A 20,530-nucleotide genomic window follows, 5' to 3' on the forward strand; every position below is an offset into this window, starting at 1 on the left:
AGTCCATATTTTGGACCCCACTGGCTGGAAGGATGTAGGCCCAAAATAACCAGATCTTTCAACGTGGACAGAATTTTGACTATGCGTGGTATTGTACCTATGCTGGTCTTTTAGTAGCCTGGTGACCGACCATCAAGGCATTCATACACACGCCCTGCTGCTAATTAAGTTAGTAATGCTTTTAGGGATGTTTAACCAACATTTTCTTGTAACTAGCATTAATAATTATTTTATTTACATAAACTTTTAGACTGGCATTAAAGCAGGAAGGCGACAGAGACACTGTGTTCCTGCAGAGCAGTTGAAGTGGATTACATAAGGTGAAGTGGGCCGGTCACAAACCACTTATGATGGGCAGCGAGGTATAAGCCTATTTGTGTTTGTGTGTCATAAACTAATAATGGTAGCTGGTCAAAGTGTGAGGAACGAGGAAGGTTATAGATGTTCCTCACTAGTGATTTATATTATCTATTATTGTGCCCATCAAAGTGAAAGAGCAGCAACTACAGACATGGTTAGAATGAGAAGTTTTAAGTTTTCAGGCTGGCTGGAAAGCTGTAGAATAGAGATAAATGTTGTGATGGCTTCATTTTATGCCCTTTCAGTCTGATTATCCTCCCAGCGGGATAGATTGTAGATAATTCATATGGAAGAGGCCCCACTCTGCCCTCTTCATCAGGGAATGTGAAGGAAGGCAGCAGTATCTAGAAGAAAAATCTTTATTGTCAGTACTATGTGATGAAATAAATAAAGGGTAATTAATTAATTAACTACATAATATATTTAAATATGTTAATTAGCTGAAACACACAAGATCACTTGGATTTCACTTCTAGTCATTCTGAGATGGTCTCCACTAGGCTAGGCTTGTTAGCAGGACTAGTTAGTTTAGCTAGCTTTTTTATGTTGTGACTGGATTTAGCTCCTGTCTTATTAATGTGGAATAACAAATTGAAGAAAACTGAACTGAAAAGATGTTCTGATTGTATTTTGCAATTCCATATTAGAACTTCTGGGGATGGGAGGATTTAGTTTTAACTAGCTAGCTGTGGAAACCTTCCCAGTTAGCTTTAATTTGAATCTCTTTAATGTATAGGTGTCTGTTTTTCTTTGTAGCAGAGTAGTGATTTGTTTTTTTAATGTCAGTTTGTATTTACTTGAATTGGGCTATACACTCATCTGGTATAATAAGTGAATAATAAGGGAAAAGCACTTTTCTTAATGGAGTGTTAAATATCACGTTGTCTCTTGTGACCAATCGTCTTTGAACTCTTTGTTATATAATAGCAAACAGGCTAACGGCCAAAAATAGCTAACATTAATCAGCAAAAAGGACAAAAAGTAATGCAAACTTGGATAAAGCATTATGATAAAGTGATAAATATTCAATCTTAATCGACAGCAAGTGAAAAATCAGAACAGTGATACTGAGTGGTGAAACCGTCAACTACAACTTACAGGTAATATACCTGTACCCTGTTATTGGGCAGATTAAATTGTAATGTTATGAGAAACGCATAATCATAGTCTACACTCGTAAACTGTTATCAATTAGTTGTTGTTAATTAGAAAATTATCTTAGCCTGTTTATTTGCTTGGCAACACTTTAACATTACTGTCTAATTTCACATTTACAGTGCACCATCCCAACCACTATTTTACAGAGGACTTTACACCCACTAAAGGCCAAGTGTAAGATTTAAGTTGTAACTTATATCTATGTTGGAACTACTACCTAAAAAGGTCAGTAGCACATCAACTCCATCATAAATGAGAAATTCCGCTCAGACTATGTTTGAATTTCCACATAGCTGGTGCAACCTACTGCAGGGCTGGAATAACCAGCTTGGCAGCCCTGTGGCAAATTGATCTGTGGGCTGTCTACATTTGCAATGTGTATATATTGGTTAGGAACATGCATCATGTAAGAACAATATAAGATGGAATAATGAAAGTGTTAAAAGTAGTTTGTAATTTGAGGCACTACAAGACAGGACCATGAGATTAAACAACAGATTATTCAAAACTATAACTATAACTAACCTGGAGTGAAAATACAAGATATTTCAAATAAGAGGGCTCAACCAAAAACCACTGTGGCTTAAAGAAGGAAGTACACCCCATTTCTCCCGCAGGCAAATCAAAGTCAGCCATGTGCTACCATCTCTCACTGTAAGATTTCTATAAGAAGTATATATGCTCTATTCTTTCATATGTCACAAACTCATCCAGTCCTGAAAAAAAGACTCTCCACATGATCATTATTGTCATCTGGGCCCGGCCCTTCAGTGATCATGGAAAAGCAGTTCATGCCTTACAGTATAAAATAAAATACAAAATTTTGGAGAAAATGCAAATTGCAGACCGGTGACAAGCAAATATCATTACAGTGTGTCTTCACCCACACATTTCCAGCAGGCTGCAGCCTTTTAAACCAAGTCTATATGACTTGCATGGGGTCCATTAGTAATGTACTTGAGCAAGAGCCTTACTATTCAATTTTTTCACATTATTCAAGATTTCCTGCAGATTTCTTCATGTTCCCCCTGAAGGTATTGGATCAGTAACCATTGCTGGGTGATAATACAGTTTTGGATGATTTCATCCATTCACATCACTACAGTGATTAATTCCTACAACCTTATGCTAATAAAAGTCCTGTGTTTCAGAATGAAGACCTACCAGATGGTAAACATGTGGGAAAAAATGAGTACTAATGTTAGCAGCAGGTCTAACCTCCTCAGACTGACCTTTGACCTGCAGATCAGCTGACCAGCTCAACCAGCACAAGGTGAAATTTATTCTGAGGGTGTGTTAACCAAGAACACACAGACAGACATATTGACCTACAGTGTGTGTGCACTGTTTCTTATCTAATCGAAGGGTTCGGTGCCTTGCTCAGGGACACTGCAACAGGTCACGGCTGTGTTGCTTCTTCTGTATTGATTGTATCTACAGTAGCTCTGGTTTCTACGTTTTCTGCTGTCGCCATCAGTCAGCAGGAGCTTCTGCTAAAGTCTGAGCTGCTGTTGCGCAATGTCGCCTCTGATTGGTCAGCTGACTCAACCAAACAGGAAGACAGAGTGAGCAGACACACACACAGACCATTTCAGTATGGTGGTGTATGTGGCAGATTACAGAAAGTAGATCAGTACCCTGCAAACACTTCCTTTACTCTGATGCTAATCTGTGACCACACAAACAGTTTGTATGTCTATACTTGTGAGGACCTCCTCTGACATTTTCTTGCCCAATCTTTTATATAAACCTAATTCTAATCTTGACACTAAAACCAAGTCTTAACTCCAAAATAGCTGTTTCACGAAGTGGGCAACAGACAAAATGTCCTGACATTTTAAAAATGCAGTTGCTTAAAAAAAATGTCCTCCCTTTCCATCACAAAGACAGGCAAGAGCACACACACGAGCACACACACAAGCACGAGCACGCACACACACACACACACACACACACACACACACACACTAAGAAGTGTGAATCGTTGAAGGGGCAGCCGTCCAACAACAAGTAGAGACAGGGAATGAACGACTGTTGCAAAGATCATTGACACACCCACACAAACACACACACACACACACACACACACACACACACACACACACACACACACACAATGCCCTATACCAGTTGCTGAAATCTGTGAGACTCCATGTTGTGAGTTTTAATTTTAATATTTCAGGTGAATACGAAAACTTTTTTTTCCAGAGGCTCAATTGTGCAACAGTTCCACAGAACACTGACATATACAGTCCCCAGTCACATCTCAAAAGGGGATGTTGTGATTCATTGTCAGCCTGACAATCCCCAAGCCTCAGGGACGGGCCAAAATACTTTTTCAGTGTATTGAGGAATATATCATCTAATATCCTCTATATAAAACATAATGTAGTATAGTTAGATTACTGTGGAATAGTTACTGATGAACTATAGTTAACTGAGTCCTTCAACTGGCAAATTAAAATCAAACATTTAACATGTGGTGACCTATCCATGAAGTCAATGACTGACAGCCATGATTAACAGCCATAGCAGCATCAAAATGCCCTAAATCTTACTCCATATGTTTCGATATGAACTGTATTTTTTATTATTAGTAGTGATTTTTGATCTAATGTTGTTGTGTATTGAATATTTCTGGTGTTAGTGGCCTTTAATGAGCAACTTCTTCCAGAAGCCCAGCGTCTTTTTTGGTTAAAGTCACGGCTCGTCGAGTCGAGTCGAGAGGATGCTGTTAGTTCACACACGTCTGTGGTAACAGCAGCACACAGACTCTTCATTTTTTCAGAAAGACAGATGAAAGAACAGCTGAATGAAAAGCTGCACTGAGGTGCAGAAGCTTGTGGAACAGAAGCTTGGGCATGACGTCAGAACTTTGGCTCTGCACACTCCCTCTGTTTCTGTCCGTCTCTACGGCTGTAGAGACAACTTTGTGCAGCAGTCAGCTGCACAATAAAGGCAAAATGCCAAAATGAATAAATAAACAAATCTCCTGTGATGATGATGATGCACCACGTGATCAGATTTCTTTTGGACCTGTTATCGTGTTGTGGGAAACACTATATGAAGGGAAAACAGTCACACAGGATGAAAATCATCATCTTTCTAAGATTTTTAGATGCCTGGAGAAACAAACCATGGTCAGTGCCTGGCTTTTCCTCACAGGTCACAGCATGAAAGCAAGTGAGACTGAAGCAAATGTCAAAGTTATTGTCGCGTTTCAGGACATCTGCAGTGAAAGTAGGCTGAAATGGAGCATGCTGGTTTTTCTACCAGAACTCCAAACCAATTAGAGAGTAGCCTCAGTCGTGATTCAGTACACAACCAAAAATCCTGGAAGAAACCTCTGTTACCTCAGTGTGTGTGTGTGTGTGTGTGATTGGGGAGGGGGTGTGTGTGTTATGAATACACGAAGTGATGGAAGCAGGAGGAGTAGGAGGAGTTGGATGCTGTATCAGTTTGGAGTGGAAAAGTACAGCTGTCCGCTCCGGAGGCGGAAACTTCCCTGTTGAGTACACAAGCCAGCCAATCAGAGGACAGAAAAACACATTGACTGACAGCCGTGCTCAGCAGCATGACAAACCAGCAGTGAGGCTCCAAGTCTGAACCCTGTCTTCATCTAGACTTTACTTTTGTGCTTTTGATGAGAGATTTTACTCTGAAGTGAGACAGTGTTGAACGTGAAATAGATTTACATTCCTGGAGCAGACTGAGCTGAACCAATAGTTTGAAAAAGTTTAAGATAAAGTTAAGATGGCTTTCACACTGGCACATCTGTAAATACTAGAACTGTGTGTGTGTGTGTGTGTGTGTGTGGGGGGGGGGGGGCTTTTTTTGAAGGACTCTTCATCAGTAACTTAAAGTTTTCTCACATTTCATCTCTACAAGGTAAAACACAGCTGAAACTTTACTGACTTATTCACTAAACCCCTCCCCCAAACAGTGACTGTAGCTTAGCAACTGTAACTCGTGTAAGCACAGCAGGAATGTCAAGTGTTAGCTCCACTAACATGGTGAAGAGCTGTGCATGGAGCTGAGGATGGAGGTCTTTTTTTTTTTAAAAATGACTTTTCCCAAAAAAAATACACAAGAACAAAAGGGAAAGGACAGCTGCTGATCTGCCACTGATCCAATTCACCTGCTTAATATTTGTAATGAGCAGTCATCAGGTTCCCGCAGTGTTAAACCCACTGCGAAACACACTGGACAGTCACTGAACTCCTCCTGTTTAATGTTCATGTGAACCAGCGACAGTGAACACAACAGCTGCTGGTCAGTCACACATGTGCACACAAGTAAAACACAGTCTGTTTGAATCACAGCACCACTGATGCACAGGTTAAATATAAACCTGAGTGACGCTGCTTTTGTTAATGAACACATGTGGTCGATCGGGCGTTCCAGTGCTACAGGTTAGTGGATGATCACACTCTGTCACTTGTTTTGAAAACTGGCACTGTGGTTGATTTGTCACCAAACTGTGTCATTGTGAACCAACCAGGTTATCATTGTGCTGTTGGTTAAAACACACACACTCACATGTGGCATTTATGAGCACCAGAGTGCGCATTGTCCTTCCCAATCCATGTGTATGTATGTGTGTTAAAGTGAACGTCCAGCATGCAGCTGCTGGTTAAAGAAATTACTGTTTAGTGCTTTGTGTTGTGTCCAAGGCCAAAAGTTACACCATTAACTAACTACATTATTTTGTGGGGTTCCAGGTCATGATAGAAAATGTCTCATTCAGGACTAGAAGATAAATCTCCTGGGTTCCTCCAGTCCTGGATGAGATCAGAGTTCAGGCTTACATACATACGCATACACACATCCTCATTCAATTTGGGGAAGTTTACTGGAGATATCCTGGCACACAATGGTGACTTCCTCAAGTCCAGTCGCCATCGTGTGCTTCCCAGGTGCTGTAGAGAATGCAATCATTCATTCATTCATTCATTCATTCATTCATTCATTCGGTGTCACTCACAGATCTAGATTCTACGTACATGTTGATAAACCAGCCTCCAGGCGTAAACACGGCAACCGTTTTTACATGTACAGTCTGTTAGGCTGACCAGTGTGAGTACGTGATCTGTTTCCTGCTGCTCCACTGACCTGACAGCTTGTATTTTACACAGACACACACACACACACACACACACACACTTAGAAGAGCTCAACTCAAGAGGACAAGAAGAGAGAGAGTGAGGGAGTCGATATCCTCTCAGCAGTGTGGTGAATGTTTCACAGGACTGATAATCCTCTCACAGCACACACACATGCACGCACACACACACACACGCACGCACGCACGCACACACACACACGCACGCACGCACACACACACACACACACACAGATTCCGCTGGCTGTGTGTGCTTATCTTGGATTGGGAGAGCAGAAGGAGAGACGTGGACTCAGTGGATATGAAGGGGAGATCTACAGCTGTGCTCTATCGTTCTGTGAAGGATTTCAAGTCGTTCAAGTGAAAAAGTTAAAGTGAAGTCATGAGTTTCTGATTTTAAACTCATTTAAGTTTAGAGTTTTTCAAGTTTAAGTATTTTTTGAATTTTGTGTTTAATGTATAAAACTCAAGTCATGAACACCTTGAAGAAGCACAAAAGATAAAATGAAAGGTGTAAAGGTAATTCTTCCTAAAAGGTTTTTTGTACTAATGGTGTAGCAGTACAGTACATATCTGCACACACATGTGGACACAAAGGGACTGGACGGTCAGGGAGGAAGGAACTTGAAAATAGTTTTTATTATTATTTTTGTTAACTAGCATCTTTGAGAGGTGCTCACAGGTCAAAATGAGCGTCGACCATCTATGTTTGCTGGTGTGCTGAGCTGCGGCTGTTGCAGCTGTTTTTGAGGGAGATGTTATGTGTCACTCTTTCTGCATATAGCCTCAGTTCTGCTCAGTTTTGATGCGAGTTTAAGTTATTTGAAGCAACGTGCTCCACTGCTTGTCACATTTTTGTCCTGATATTGTGCAACGGCTTAATAAAATTTTACAATGACTGTATGCCGTTTGTTCATGTCAGTTCAGCTACAGCTGCCTCATCATAAAAAAAACATTTTCTACTCTCTGTACTCCATAAATACAATGAACTACGCTCTGTTTAGCAACAGTGTGAATCCACATAAACCTGAACCACCTCAGGTTGTTCAGTCCCCTGTAAGTACTATCCCAAACTATAAGTAGGCTTTTTTACACAGTAACGCAGTAAAACATATTATTCCCTAACTTCAATCTTGTTTCCTTGTATGCACATATGCATATTGGTACACACTGTACTGGCACACTGCAAAAGCTACATTGTAAACTGTGAAGAATTACGCCTTATATGCCTTAACACATTTACCAAAATTGGTAAATTCAGTAAAGATGGATAAAACTTCTGCAGATAACAGTGTTAGCAGCATGTAGCAGCAAAACACATGTGTGCGAAGTCTTTTATTCTTTGGGACAGTTGTGATACCAGTAGTGACAGATGCAGTAAATGATAAACAATAAAATGAAGTAAAATTTGCATCCCCTCTCTTGAGGTTATCATATGTTTTGCATGTAAAACGCATATTCTAAAATTAATCAGTAACTCAGATTAATGCGTAGCAGTACTACAGTACTTATACTCATTCCCGGCCGTGTGACAGTGTGATCAGTGTGTCAGATCAATCTGACTACACAAACACCACAAACGTTGGTGTGTGGGACAAGTCTGACACGTAATGCATGTGTGTGGCCCGAGGATACACACAAGGAAGTGAAACAGGAAACCTCAGCGTCTGATTGGCTGGCTGGGACACAGGGACCTGCCTGGTTACTGAAGAGCTCGGTGACGTCGAGCCCCTCTTTTGAACACAAGCCTTCTTTCTTTTCCTTCCTGTGTTCACCCTCCAGTGAACAAAAATGCAGCAGTGTGTTCGGTCTCAACATGCACTCTAATGCAGGAGCAGCTCTGCTGTCCTGGGCTCAGCTGAAGCCGTCCAGCTTTAACGACAGACAGAGTTAAGATGCAGGACTTCTTGAATACAAGTGACACAAAGCAGCTGATTCTGAGTCTGCCTGGACTCATGGCTGTTTAGATATCTTCAGATATTTGCAGTGCAGAATCTGACACACTGCCAGACTGCAGCACTTTGTGTGTGCAGGATATCTGGTCGGTGGGTATTGACTTTACATGTAACGGAACACTAATTTATGTAACAGCCATTCCTCTGCACTGGTCCCGTTTGGTAACTACGGATGAGTAATGGTTAACTGAGGAGGTGCTTGACTTCTGTTTCTGTTCCCGTTTTCACTTGACAGAAGGTTCGATGGAAGGAAAGACGACTTCCCACTGAGATTAAGAACTTGATGGTCCCATTTTTTCCGTCTACGAGTCGATAACGATAACTGACATGTTTCAGCGTGAAATGATTTCCTGCTCTGTTTGGATCTGACCTTGTGTCGATGTGGAAAAACTCACAGAGACGCTGATAAAGAAACACCTGGTCAGCGTGTACACACACACACACACACACACACACTCATACTCATGTTTCCACTATTTTTAGGGACATCACATAGCCTTACATTAATTTCCTGGAGACTTACCCTTACCATAACCACTACTTTCCTTACCTTACCTCAACCTGAACTCAAATGTTCATCCTAAAATGTCATGATTCACATTACAGGGACTTCCGTTTTGTCCTCCATAAGGAAGCCAAGTCCCCCACAATGTGACTGTGTAAACATATCTGTATCACAATATTAATACACATACACACACTTGTACGGCCTGTTGGAAATAATAATTTATTACTGATATTTTTTCCTCATACAAAGAACAAGATTTCCTCTGCCAGCTACTCTGTCAGTCTGAAGATTCACAGACACACAAAAAAGTTTGGATTTCTGTAACTGTGAGGACCTTTAGTGACGTACAGTAAGCCATTTACTAGCCCCCACCACGAACTGAACCCTAAAACCAAGTCTGAATCCTCAAACGACCCTTTGAAGAAGGGAGGTCGTCACATTTAACACTTCCTGTAAAAGGTCCTAACTTTTCGAAACTCTCCTGACTCACGAAGTGTCCTCACTTTTCAACAGCTCCCACTTTCTAAAAATGCCTTCAGTCTCAAAGGGTTAACCTCAAACTGGTCCTCACAAAGACAGAGGAACAAAGGACACGCACCCATGCACCCACACACACACACACACACACACACACACACACACACACACACACACACAGAGGGCTGAGGGCCGTTTTAGTTCCTGGTTTGTATCTTGTGAATGTCGCCCATTTAAAGATTAAAGTTTGCTGCAGCTTTTCTCTCTTTTCAATCAGAGATTTTCTGAATGTATCAGAGTTTTGGAATTCTGGCATTTAAACAAAAAAATTATGACATAATCAGCATTTATTTAGGCAAAATGATTCGACTTTAAGATTTTTGACCTATTATTGTGTCACATTGTGAGATACCTGTGAGCTTTGAATCATTCTTAACTCTTCTTGTATATTTTCAAGTAAAGGATGAACTTCCGCAGAGAGGAGGGCAGCAGTGCAGTTGTTGGCTGGTTTTAGGCGATACTGTCAGCGAGGACAAACAACAGTAAGTGTACATGCTCTGATGCCCCCTTCTGGTCAATCAGTGTCATTTAAAAACTGCCTCAAAGAAACAACTTTTCCTGATGTTTGATAAAGAATCTCTCAGTATTAGAAGACAAGTAGATCCTTTCATAAAGTCTTGGAACTCATCTGTTAAGGAAATGAACAGAAAAACAAAATGCCAGTTTTATGTGGATTAAAAGAGGAATTCAGCAGAACTGAAGCTGCAGATTCACATTTTATTATTGAAGATGAAGCCACATCAGAGCAGTCGGTAACTTGAAATATTTTCAGGTGAAAACAAAAGCCTTTCTTAATTTTTACATAAAAAGGGCCTTTATTTTTAGATTCCAGTGCAAATTGGAGTCCAAATTTGGGGTCAGTCAATGTATATATAAATACATTATAATACAATAAGGTTTTTTTTTTTTGTTAATGGATCGTTGTCTTTAAATGAAAGTGATCGTAAAATGCTGCTTTTTACAGCTGAAAACTGAAAATGAAATGTCAGTAAATGGAACCATTTGAAGCAATTTTAAAAGTAAACTGCATTTCAAAATTGTATAACACTATTGATTCATCTTTTAAAGCTGTTGTCAATATATCAATAATATACACTGCTCACAAAAATTAAAGGAGCACCTTAAAGAAACACATAAGATACATCAGATCAAAATATGAAGTTGGATATCTATACCAATAATGACAGGGCACTGTTTTAGGAACAAAAGGATGCCAAGTCTTTTAATGGAAATAAAAGTTTTCAGCTTACAGAGGGCGCAATTGTGTAGACACCGTAAAATCAGAGTGAAATGAAGATGTTAAGGGCTAGTCCATTTTTTCCAAAACTTAATTTTTGCCACTCAAAATGCTTTTCAGTATCTTGTGTGGCCCTCACGAGCTTGTATGCATGCTTGACAACGTCGCGGCATGCTCCTAATGAGACGACGGATGGCGTCTTGTGGCATTTCCTCCCAGATCTGTGTGAGGGCATCCCTGAGCTGTTGTACAGTCTGAGGAGCAACCTGGCGGCGCCTAATGGACCGAAACATAATGTCCCAGAGATGTTCTATTGGGTTTAAGTCAGGGGATCGTGAAGGCCATTCAATTGTTTCAATTCCTTCATCCTCCAGGTACTGCCTGCATACTCTTGCCACGTGAGGCCAGGCATTGTCGTGCATTAGGAGGAAACCAGGACCTACTGCACCAGCGTAGGGTCTGACAATGGGTTCAAGGATTTCATCTCGATACCTTATGGCAGTCAGAGCACCATTTCCTAGGCAGTAGAGGTCTGTGCGTCCCTCCATGGATATGCCTCCCCAGACCATCACTGACCCACCACCAAACCTGTCACGTTGAACGACGTTGCAGTCAGCATAGCGTTCTCCTTGTCTTCTCCAGACTCTTTCACGTCTATCACAGGTGCTCAGGGTGAACCTGCTCTCGTCTGTGAAAAGTACAGGGCGCCAGTGGCGGACTTGCCAATTCTGGTGTTCTTGAGCAAATGCCAGTTGAGCTCCACGGTGCTGGGCACTGAGCACAGGGCCCACTACAGGACGTCGGGCCCTCAGGCCACCTTCATGAAGTCTGCTCCTGATTGTTTGGGTAGAGACATTCACACCAGTGGCCCTCTGGAGGTCATTCTGTAGGGCACGAGCAGTGCTCAGCCTGTTCCGCCTTGCACAAAGGAGCAGGTATCGGTCCTGCTGAGGGGTTGAGGACCTTCTACGGCCCTGTCCAGCTCTCCGAGAATAACCACCAGTCTCCTGAAATCTCCTCCATGTTCTGGAGATTGTGCTGGGAGACACATTAAACCTTCTTGCTGCAGCACGGGTGGATGTGCCATCCTGGAGAAGTTGGACAACCTGTGCAACTTCTGTAGGGTTAAGGAATCGCCTCATACTGCCAGTAGGGATATTTACGCAAGCCAAAATCAGCACGAGTGGAAAACCAGCCGAAAAAGATGAAGAGGGAGAAACTTGAAATGACCTCCACATGTAAAACCAGTCCTGTTTTGAGGGTTTTCTAATTGTTGCCACTGAAGTGCACCTGTTGTTTATTCCATGAACACCAATACAGCTGAAATTGATTAACGAGGCCCTCAGCTGCTTAACCAACCAGAAAATTATCAGACAGGTTTAATTCAATTCATGCCAGGGCCAATGAAAAAGGTGTTCCTTTAATTTTTGTGAGCAGTGTATATCAATCAATATCTTCATATTATCAATGTTTCCAATGACTACATGTATGTGAACGGGGTCAAAGTGGATCTGAAAGTGGATTTTATGCCCCCGATGACCAACTTGAGCAGCTTTAGTGAGAGTCGTCTTTAAATGAATCTCAAAATGCAAATGTTAAAGAAGGAAACAAACGTTTTCAGACAAATTGACGAAATACTAAAAATTAACAATCATTTATTCATCATTCATCAGACAGAATAAGAACACTGAATTATTGATTGGAGTGGAAATACATTTTTTTTAATGTATCAATTTATTGAAGGGGCATGAAGCAAATTCTCCACACCATCAGTTTACTGGTTGGTTTTACTCAGCCTGTAAAAACATTTATACAATGTGTTTGAGAACATCGGACTGAAAAAGAATATAATTCCTCTGGTGGAACACTTCAGATCTGATATTTTATTTGTAATAATATTCTAATAATAATGCTAGAATATATTGAAACACATCAACAAACACAGACGCAGTGTACATCAGCATCAGCTGTTCTGTTTAACAGTGATCATGTGTTTTGTGTTTTTTTCCTTTTAAAGCCAAAACATCAAAGAAAAGTCGTTAATATCTCGTTCTGTGCAACCAAACATTGTTCAAACTCACAGAACTTTATTTTAAGATCTCGAGTTAAGCGTTTCTCATGATTTCTAATCTGTCTGGCTGAATTTTGTGAAAGTGTGTGTGAAATGATGCAGCAGATAAAAATATTTCTATTTGAAGGGAAGGAGAAACCATAAAAAAAAGTGTTGGGTTTGAATATTTCACTCGGTGTACACATTAATGAAGAGGTGGAACAACACGACGCAGAATTTATAGTTTTATGATACAATCAGAGTGGAAGAAAATGACTTTTTCCACCCTTAAACCGACTTAAAGTGGAATTGAGAGTTGAGAGATGCTCCGTCAGCAGCTCAGAATGCATCTCAGCACATAGTGTTTGATTTTACACATAAGAGAGAGCCACTTTATGGTAAAGTCATGACGACATGGGTTTTTGTAACACATTGATAAATTTGTCATTCACAATTTCTAATCAAATAATTATGATTTGAATAAACTCAAAACAGTGTGAATGAATCCATTCTAAGTTGCTGAGACTCCTCTCATGTCAGATGCACCTATAAAATGATTTTCTGGGACAAAGGAGGAAAAACAACAGCAACAAACACCTTGAATCTCATTTAAATGACTCCCACCTTCACATGTTGACATCCTTCATCACTGTCAGACATCAGAATTCAGCTATAGTTGAAGTAGAGTAGATTCGGTGTGAGCGGCAGGTTGAGTATCCCTCACATTAAAAGGTTTTAACAGAAGAATGAGTTTTAAAATCCATCACTGCTGCAGGCTGAACAGGAAACAATCCTCTTCTCTTATATCATCACTTGCGGTTCTCCAGCAGTGATGGAGCTCACTCTGCGGGTCGTTCTGTAACTGTCCTGTCGTGTCTGAATGAAGCCGCACAGAACGTTAAACCGACAGCCGTCACAGACACAGCAGATGATGAAGCCACACAGATTCCAGGTCTAAAAACAGGCTTTATTGCATGAGTCCATCCTCCTGTCCTTTGCCTGTCCCCTCCGAATCACTGCTCTTCTTCTTCTCTTCCTCCTCCTCCTTTTTCATCTGCTCCTGCTCTCTCTCCAGCTCCTGCTGTTCTTTGATGTCAGCCTCCTTCAGTTTCTCCTCCACGTCCTCAGGAATCTCCACCTCCATGAGGTTCTCCATGCCCTGCTCCGGCTCGTCTCCTATCAGCACCTGGAGGCATAGAGGGTTCGCTACATGACATATGCATCCAGCTGCCAGTTTATTATACCCACCAAGCTAAAGCTAACGCAGTCTAATCCAACAGCTCTGCAGTAAATCCATCAGATATTCAGTTTGAAGCCGTTTTATGGAGGTGTTATTTAATAGTAATTTTGGATGATGTAGTTCGTGCTTCTGCTGTGTTGGGCTTTTTCACAACAGACATATTGACTTGTCATAAGAGTGTTTTAGAGGTGTTTCTGATAATATTAACAAAGGCTCTATTCTATTTAAAACCCTTAACCAAACATATGTTGATATTCTTTAAAACAGACATTTTCCCCTTCTGATAAAATCAATAATTCTGTTCACTGGATCTGCCTTTTACAAAATATTTCCGTACACACGAGGAGACAAAAGTGATTCCAAATGCTCAAACCAGCATGTTGAGCCGGTCAGTGGCGATAAAATCCACATCCGTCAAATACCAGAGAAGAAAACTGTGAGCGTGCATCATGAGCTTATTTTCTGTTGGTGGTAGTAACTTAAAAACACAAACAGTTGCAGCTAATTATTTATTCGTAGTTATTGAACACTTTCCTGGCACACGCCACAGCAGAGCTATCCAGACGTAAACCAACCAGTATTTCATCACTGTTGTTGTTCCAGATGCATCCTCATTAACCCTGTAAGACCCAAATACCCCCAAAGGTTGCAGGTTGTATGAGTTCATGGCCCAATGGCCGGACCTATAAACACATTTACCATCCAATAGCACTGCAGGGTTAAACAATAGGCTGGCTATGTAAAATGGTCTTTTGAAGATTTTTTTTTGTTAGTGTAGCATCATCGTTTCCCCACACACTATGTTTTACATGAACACACGGACACACAGAAACCAGAGTTTTGAATAATATGCACTTTGAAGGGAATTATTACAAACAAAACTCTATTTTAGTGACTTAGCTAGCTGTTTGTGTGTGAATGAGAGGTCAAAACATTGAGGAAAATGTGATGACAGTTTAACTGTGAGCCGGCATGCACAATATCAGAACCCACTATGATGCACTATGATGCATCTTGTTCACAGTGGACATTTTGACTTAGGGCATGTAGAATTAATAACATTAGTGACGGCTCAGTTACATTAAGTTTCCCAGTAAACTATCAGCGAGCCATCTTTAATGTTATTAAACACACCTGTCAAATGTCTGCCGTGTTGTCACGCCTGACACTCTGCATTTTTGTTTTGTAAGGGGTGGGGAGCCACCGTAACATAGGACTAAAACTTCCAGTTTGGGTGCCCAACCTTCAAATTAAAAGCACAAAGAAAAACGTTTCATTACTTGGTGGTTAGTATTCTAGTTGACGTATTTAACAGTTTAAAGCTTTGAAGATTTTAGTTGATGATTCAATCTTTCCTACCTGAACCAGTTTCTCACAGGCTGCTGTAACCTGGATGTCTTTCTCCCAGTTGTGGAACTCTCTCATGATTGGATAGACGTTCTTGTCTTTCAGCGTCTGCCGGCCAGCTTTGGTCGCTGTCAGCTGCGCAAGAGACGAACAGTGAAGATCTCAACATGAAAACATGAGTACACACGTGTGCGTCTGTTGTGTCGTACCAGCAGAAGTGTTTCCAGCAGCATCTTTCTGATGTCGGGGTCTTCTTCTCTCTTCTTGTCCTCTGGGAGGTACTGCAGGTCCACAGGTAGACCTGAACAACACGTAAACCTTTGTTAGAGTCAGAACCAGCTGTGCTGTGTTCAGGCTTCATTTAGATTGTGATCCACAAAAAACATTTAGTTTCGACAAGAATTTGAGCAGAACCTTCATCTTAAAGGATGACTTTCGTTTTTTACAACCTGGACCTTATTTCTAGCATTAAATACGCCCATTTACTCACCCAGGTAACTTTGGTGGCATTTGGAGTCGTTTTGAAGAAATTAGCCCCAGAGGAGCGGCGCGTATATCCGTATAATGCGAGTACTCGGGGCATCCATGCGCAGCCTCTATATAACGCATAATCTGCGGCGAAACTCATTCATATTCCAATATTTTGTTATGATATGCTGGTGCTATTCCCCTCTGAGCCCGTGGTGGCATGTTATCAACATCCGGCGTCTCTAGACAACTACTTCTGACGTGGATGATGTCATTACCGAACGCCGGGCGCTGCCAGCAGCCAGCCACAACACGGCTAACTCTGCGGCGGTCGGCTACGAATACGCAATAACGAACCATAGCTGTGGCAAACTACAGCTAAACTAGCCGACCGCAGGCTCAGAGGGGATTAGCACCAGCATATCATAACAAAATATTGGAATATGAACGAGTTTCGCCGCAGATTATGCGTTATATAGAGGCTGCGCATGGATGCCCCGAGTACTCGCATTATACGGATATACGCGCCGCTCCTCTAATTTCTTCAAAACGACTCCAAATGCCACCAAAGTTGTCTGGGTGAGTAAATGGGCGTAATTAATGCTACAAATAAGGTCCAGGTTGTAAAAAACGAAAGGTATGCTTTAATACTTTCTGACTTCCACACCCACTCTGACCCATTGGTTCCTACTGAAGCTTTACAAAACGAATGTTTAAAAAAGGTCCTAAACAGCTGGGACACAGCTGGTTTTCAGCAAATGTTATGTTGGACTGACTCAAAATAAGTGTGTGCGTTCATGGCAATGAAGGAACATGTCAGTGCAACCGTGTGGCTCATTGATGGGTTTTTAAGTTTTTGAACAATAGGAGCTCTACAGCACGGAGGAAGAAAACAACACATGTTAGTCAATCAGTTCATGGTTGGTCGTTCATGGGTTTTGTAGACAAAAAAGAAAACAGATAACATCTCCAGACTCACCATCATTTTCCTCCTCGGTCAGCTCCTCTGGACCAGCCAGCGGCAGCAGGAGGAAGGGCAGGATGTCCACAGCGTCGCTTAGCAACCACTCATGAAGGGCTGGACAGATTGAGGAGAGGTCTGGATCAGATGCAGTACTTGCTACAGTTCAGTGAGGACACACCTGATGCGGCAGCTCTCGCATTTCTCTGATTTATTCTCTCTAACTGTCATGAGTTTAACACTCAGGCAAATGTTCAGAGGATCCAGTTTTAGGCCGAGTCAATGCTCCTTGGATGTTTTGATATCAGACAACTATACTGTGACCTGCTAAATCAAATGAAGTGAGCTGTGTGTGTATGTGTGTGTTTATGTGTCTCACCGTGGTCAAAGCAACAATTGCGTAGGGTGCCAATGACTCCGCCCCTCCTAACACTTGATCCCTGGTACTGAGTGAAGGGCAACAACCTCTGGACTACACACCTGCAAAACACACACACGCGCACGCGCACACACACACACACGCGCATATACACACGCATATACACACGCATATACACACGCATATACACACGCATATACACACGCATATACACACGCACACGCACACACACACGCACACACACACACACGCACACACACACACTGATGTGAACAATGTCTGATAGTGAGGGAGGGAAGAAATATTAAAAAAGGACTTTGCTGTGTGACCGGGGCTTTGCCCATTTCTACATGTGTGCACGTCTTTCAAATTGCTTCAGAAAGGGTTATCAAACCCTTTGTCAGCTTTGAAAAATTACAAAAACCGGGAGACGCAGATCAGTCACCTGTCCTTGTCCATGATGAAGTTTCTGGCCTCGGGCAGCTGTGTCAGGTTGGACAGCAGAGGACCCACGCAGTGGAGCTTAGCGTACTTGTTGTAACCTTCTGTACAGAAGATCTCCACCAGCTGAGCCAGACCAACCCCCTCCTGAAGGACCTGAAACAGCAAAGAAGCACTTCATCTCTCACTATCCAGCAGCTCAACCAAATGATCTGAGGGTCTTTGTGGTCCTGTGTGGGATCACAAGTCAACCTGTATCAGCCAAAACCTTTTCCCATCCCAAATGAGTAGATTAATCACCCTGAACACAATCTTGCAGGTCTTCTCATGGCGAGTCAGGTTGGACAGGATGGTGCCGATCTGGTCAGACAACATGTACTCTGGATCAAAGAGGTTCTTTAACAATGCTGGAAGAAATTTGACATCTGCCACCAAAACCTGGATGAGACAAAACCAAGAACAGACACCTGTAACATCTTTGTCTTCAAAGAGGAAACCAACAGTGAATCTACAACATCTCTGAGCGTTGTACCGTTCTTTTTGTTTTGTTTGTCAAATGTTGGTTATCACAACAATGTCTCACTCTCGGACAGTCAAGTAGCTATATATTAATACTAGTCCATTTAGACCAGACTGCTGATCAATCAAGACTGATCACCTGGTGCAGAGTCTCATCAGCTGACAGGTTGATGAAGATGTGGTAACAGTCCTTCACTATAGCAATAGAGGGGTCACAAGTCAGAGCAAACAGGGCAGCAAGTAAGTCCGGTTTAGAGCGGAGGAAGCGGCAGCCATCCCTGAAAATAAACAAATACAAACTTTAAGTTAGTAAACAATCAGCTGAGTGATGGAGCAGGAGGGTGTAAATCCATCCAGATAAATCCTGCTAACATCAGTCAATTTTCAGTTAACAACAGGTTAGCAGCTGACACAAAACAGCCCCTTTCTTTCATTTAGTCTGGAGGTTCCTGCTTTTATTCATATTTTACTTTTGCTTTACTATTACACATTATTAGTGGTGCACTTTCATCAATACACAATACCCATAGTTGAGAAATTTTACCCATCTAAAACATACATTTTAATGCCTCTGACTGTCATGTGTGAGGTGAAGAAACACATTCACACTCTGTGTCCTGCTCATAGTTTAGCACATTTATTACATTGGACGCAATGGACGAAGAGCATCAGAGTCCAGTCTGATTCAGGACGGGTCTAGCATTTGCATTAGCTGAGAGTCAGTACATTATTAATGGTATCATCATCATCATCTTCCTCCTCTTCTTACCTGTTTCCAGACAGTCCCATGATGTACTCTGTGGCATGACCTTTGACATCAGGACGTGTACTGGGGGCTAGGAAGGAGAGCAGCTCTGCAGCCTCAGAATCACTCAACATCTTTTAACAGTGTCTAATGGACAGAAATAAAACCACAACCAGCCGTCAGCTCTGACAACAATACAGCATGCTACTGATTTACTTACTGCAAGACTCACTGACAGATCTGAAATCAGCAAAACCAAACCTCCCATGAAAGGATATTTACTGCTATATATTTTACCATGACTGACACACTTTGAAGTACGTTTTCAGAGGGAGTTAGTTGCCATAGCGGATACAAAAACTGTTAACAACAGCAGCTAAAGTTAAATAACTCTGAAAATCTTTTGACTTTTTTGCCAAACATGAGGTTAAAGTTTCCACGACATTTTATGACAGTTTGACAAAATCGTGCTGAACTCTTTGAGTCTTCTTTGTGAGCGCTCAGTGACATTAGTGTCTGTTTTTCCAAAAAATGACCATCTGGTGTAAAAAAATATCCTACCTTTAACGAGCTATAGGACTTGTCTGCTTTTCATTTCGCTGTTACAACTCTTCTATATTTCTTTAACATTAAACAGCATGTGTAGTCACACAGCGTGACTACATGTGGACCGATACACTGCAGCTACCAGCCTTTCTTCCGGGTTAGCTGCTTCTTCTTTGTTTTCAGCGTCTTAAATGGCGCTGAGTGAACATTACTGCCCCCTAGTGGTAGCTAAGTGTGAATAACGTCCCAAAATGTAGTTTAATGACCTTCTGCACGATCCGAACGAGACAGAAACAAGCATACTAAAAATCTGTTTAAAAATCTGTTCATGTTGTTTTGAATTTGGGTGAACATCACATCCGGTGTTGGAAACAGTAGTCCCCCAGTCTCTTTGTTGGCATATCAATCTTAAAATGTGCTGGTTTATTTCCTTTTTTATATTCCTTTTTATATTTATTATTTTATTTGATATCTTTTGATATGTATTGTACATATTTATAAGACCTTGGCGATCACTTTTTTGCCTCTTTGTGTTATTTTTAGTGTAATGTGCTACTAGGCTCAAAGTATTTTATGTCACTTATCTCTATTATGGTGTTTGAAAAGTTGAAATAATAATAATTATATGTAGCCGGGGGCTTATTTTGGCCACGGGCAGTACAGAGAGGCAGCCTCAGTATCCTAAAATTGTATGCTGGTCATACTGCACATGCTGTTTAATAAAGGTGTTTTAGACCCTGAAGATAACACACTTCATTTTGATGAGAAACACTGAATTTTAGCAGAAAATGTGTTTATAAGAAAACTCCACAGGGCACCTTTAAATTGAAATTTGCAACAAGAGGTTCCCTTTACATGTTATGATGCACACACACACACACACAGTCCTATTGTGAGTCAGTATGTTATATAATTTTTTCCCCTCTAATTGGGCTATGGATCTGTTTTACAATGATG

At 41.4% G+C, this 20,530-nt stretch overlaps 1 protein-coding gene across 1 annotated transcript; it reads right to left on the bottom strand.

The window, feature by feature from the left end:
* Positions 1 to 12,513: 12,513 nt before the first annotated feature.
* hgh1 (HGH1 homolog (S. cerevisiae)) lies at positions 12,514 to 19,723 on the bottom strand. The gene is made up of 10 exons (XM_041956679.1): positions 19,589 to 19,723; positions 19,052 to 19,174; positions 18,422 to 18,560; positions 18,064 to 18,201; positions 17,768 to 17,919; positions 17,323 to 17,423; positions 16,962 to 17,060; positions 15,724 to 15,815; positions 15,527 to 15,649; positions 12,514 to 14,113 (listed from the first exon to the last, which is right to left on the bottom strand). Exons 2-10 carry the CDS (start codon positions 19,159 to 19,161, stop codon positions 13,895 to 13,897), a joined length of 1,173 nt encoding a protein of 390 aa, XP_041812613.1. The 5' UTR covers positions 19,162 to 19,174; positions 19,589 to 19,723; the 3' UTR covers positions 12,514 to 13,894.
* Between the last annotated feature and the right edge of the window lie 807 nt (positions 19,724 to 20,530).

Source organism: Chelmon rostratus, chromosome 2, assembly GCF_017976325.1.
Source record: "Chelmon rostratus isolate fCheRos1 chromosome 2, fCheRos1.pri, whole genome shotgun sequence".
Classification (NCBI taxonomy): Eukaryota; Metazoa; Chordata; class Actinopteri; order Chaetodontiformes; family Chaetodontidae; genus Chelmon; species Chelmon rostratus.

Coding starts and splice junctions, on each gene's coding strand:
- hgh1 (XM_041956679.1), bottom strand. CDS start 19,161: ATGTTGAGTGATTCTGAGGCTGCAGAGCTGCTCTCCTTCCTAGCCCCC. Junction 18,202..18,421: donor CTGATGAGACTCTGCACCAG/GTGATCAGTCTT, acceptor TGTCTCATCCAG/GTTTTGGTGGCAGATGTCAA. Junction 14,114..15,526: donor CCTGTGAGAAACTGGTTCAG/GTAGGAAAGATT, acceptor CTATGCCTCCAG/GTGCTGATAGGAGACGAGCC.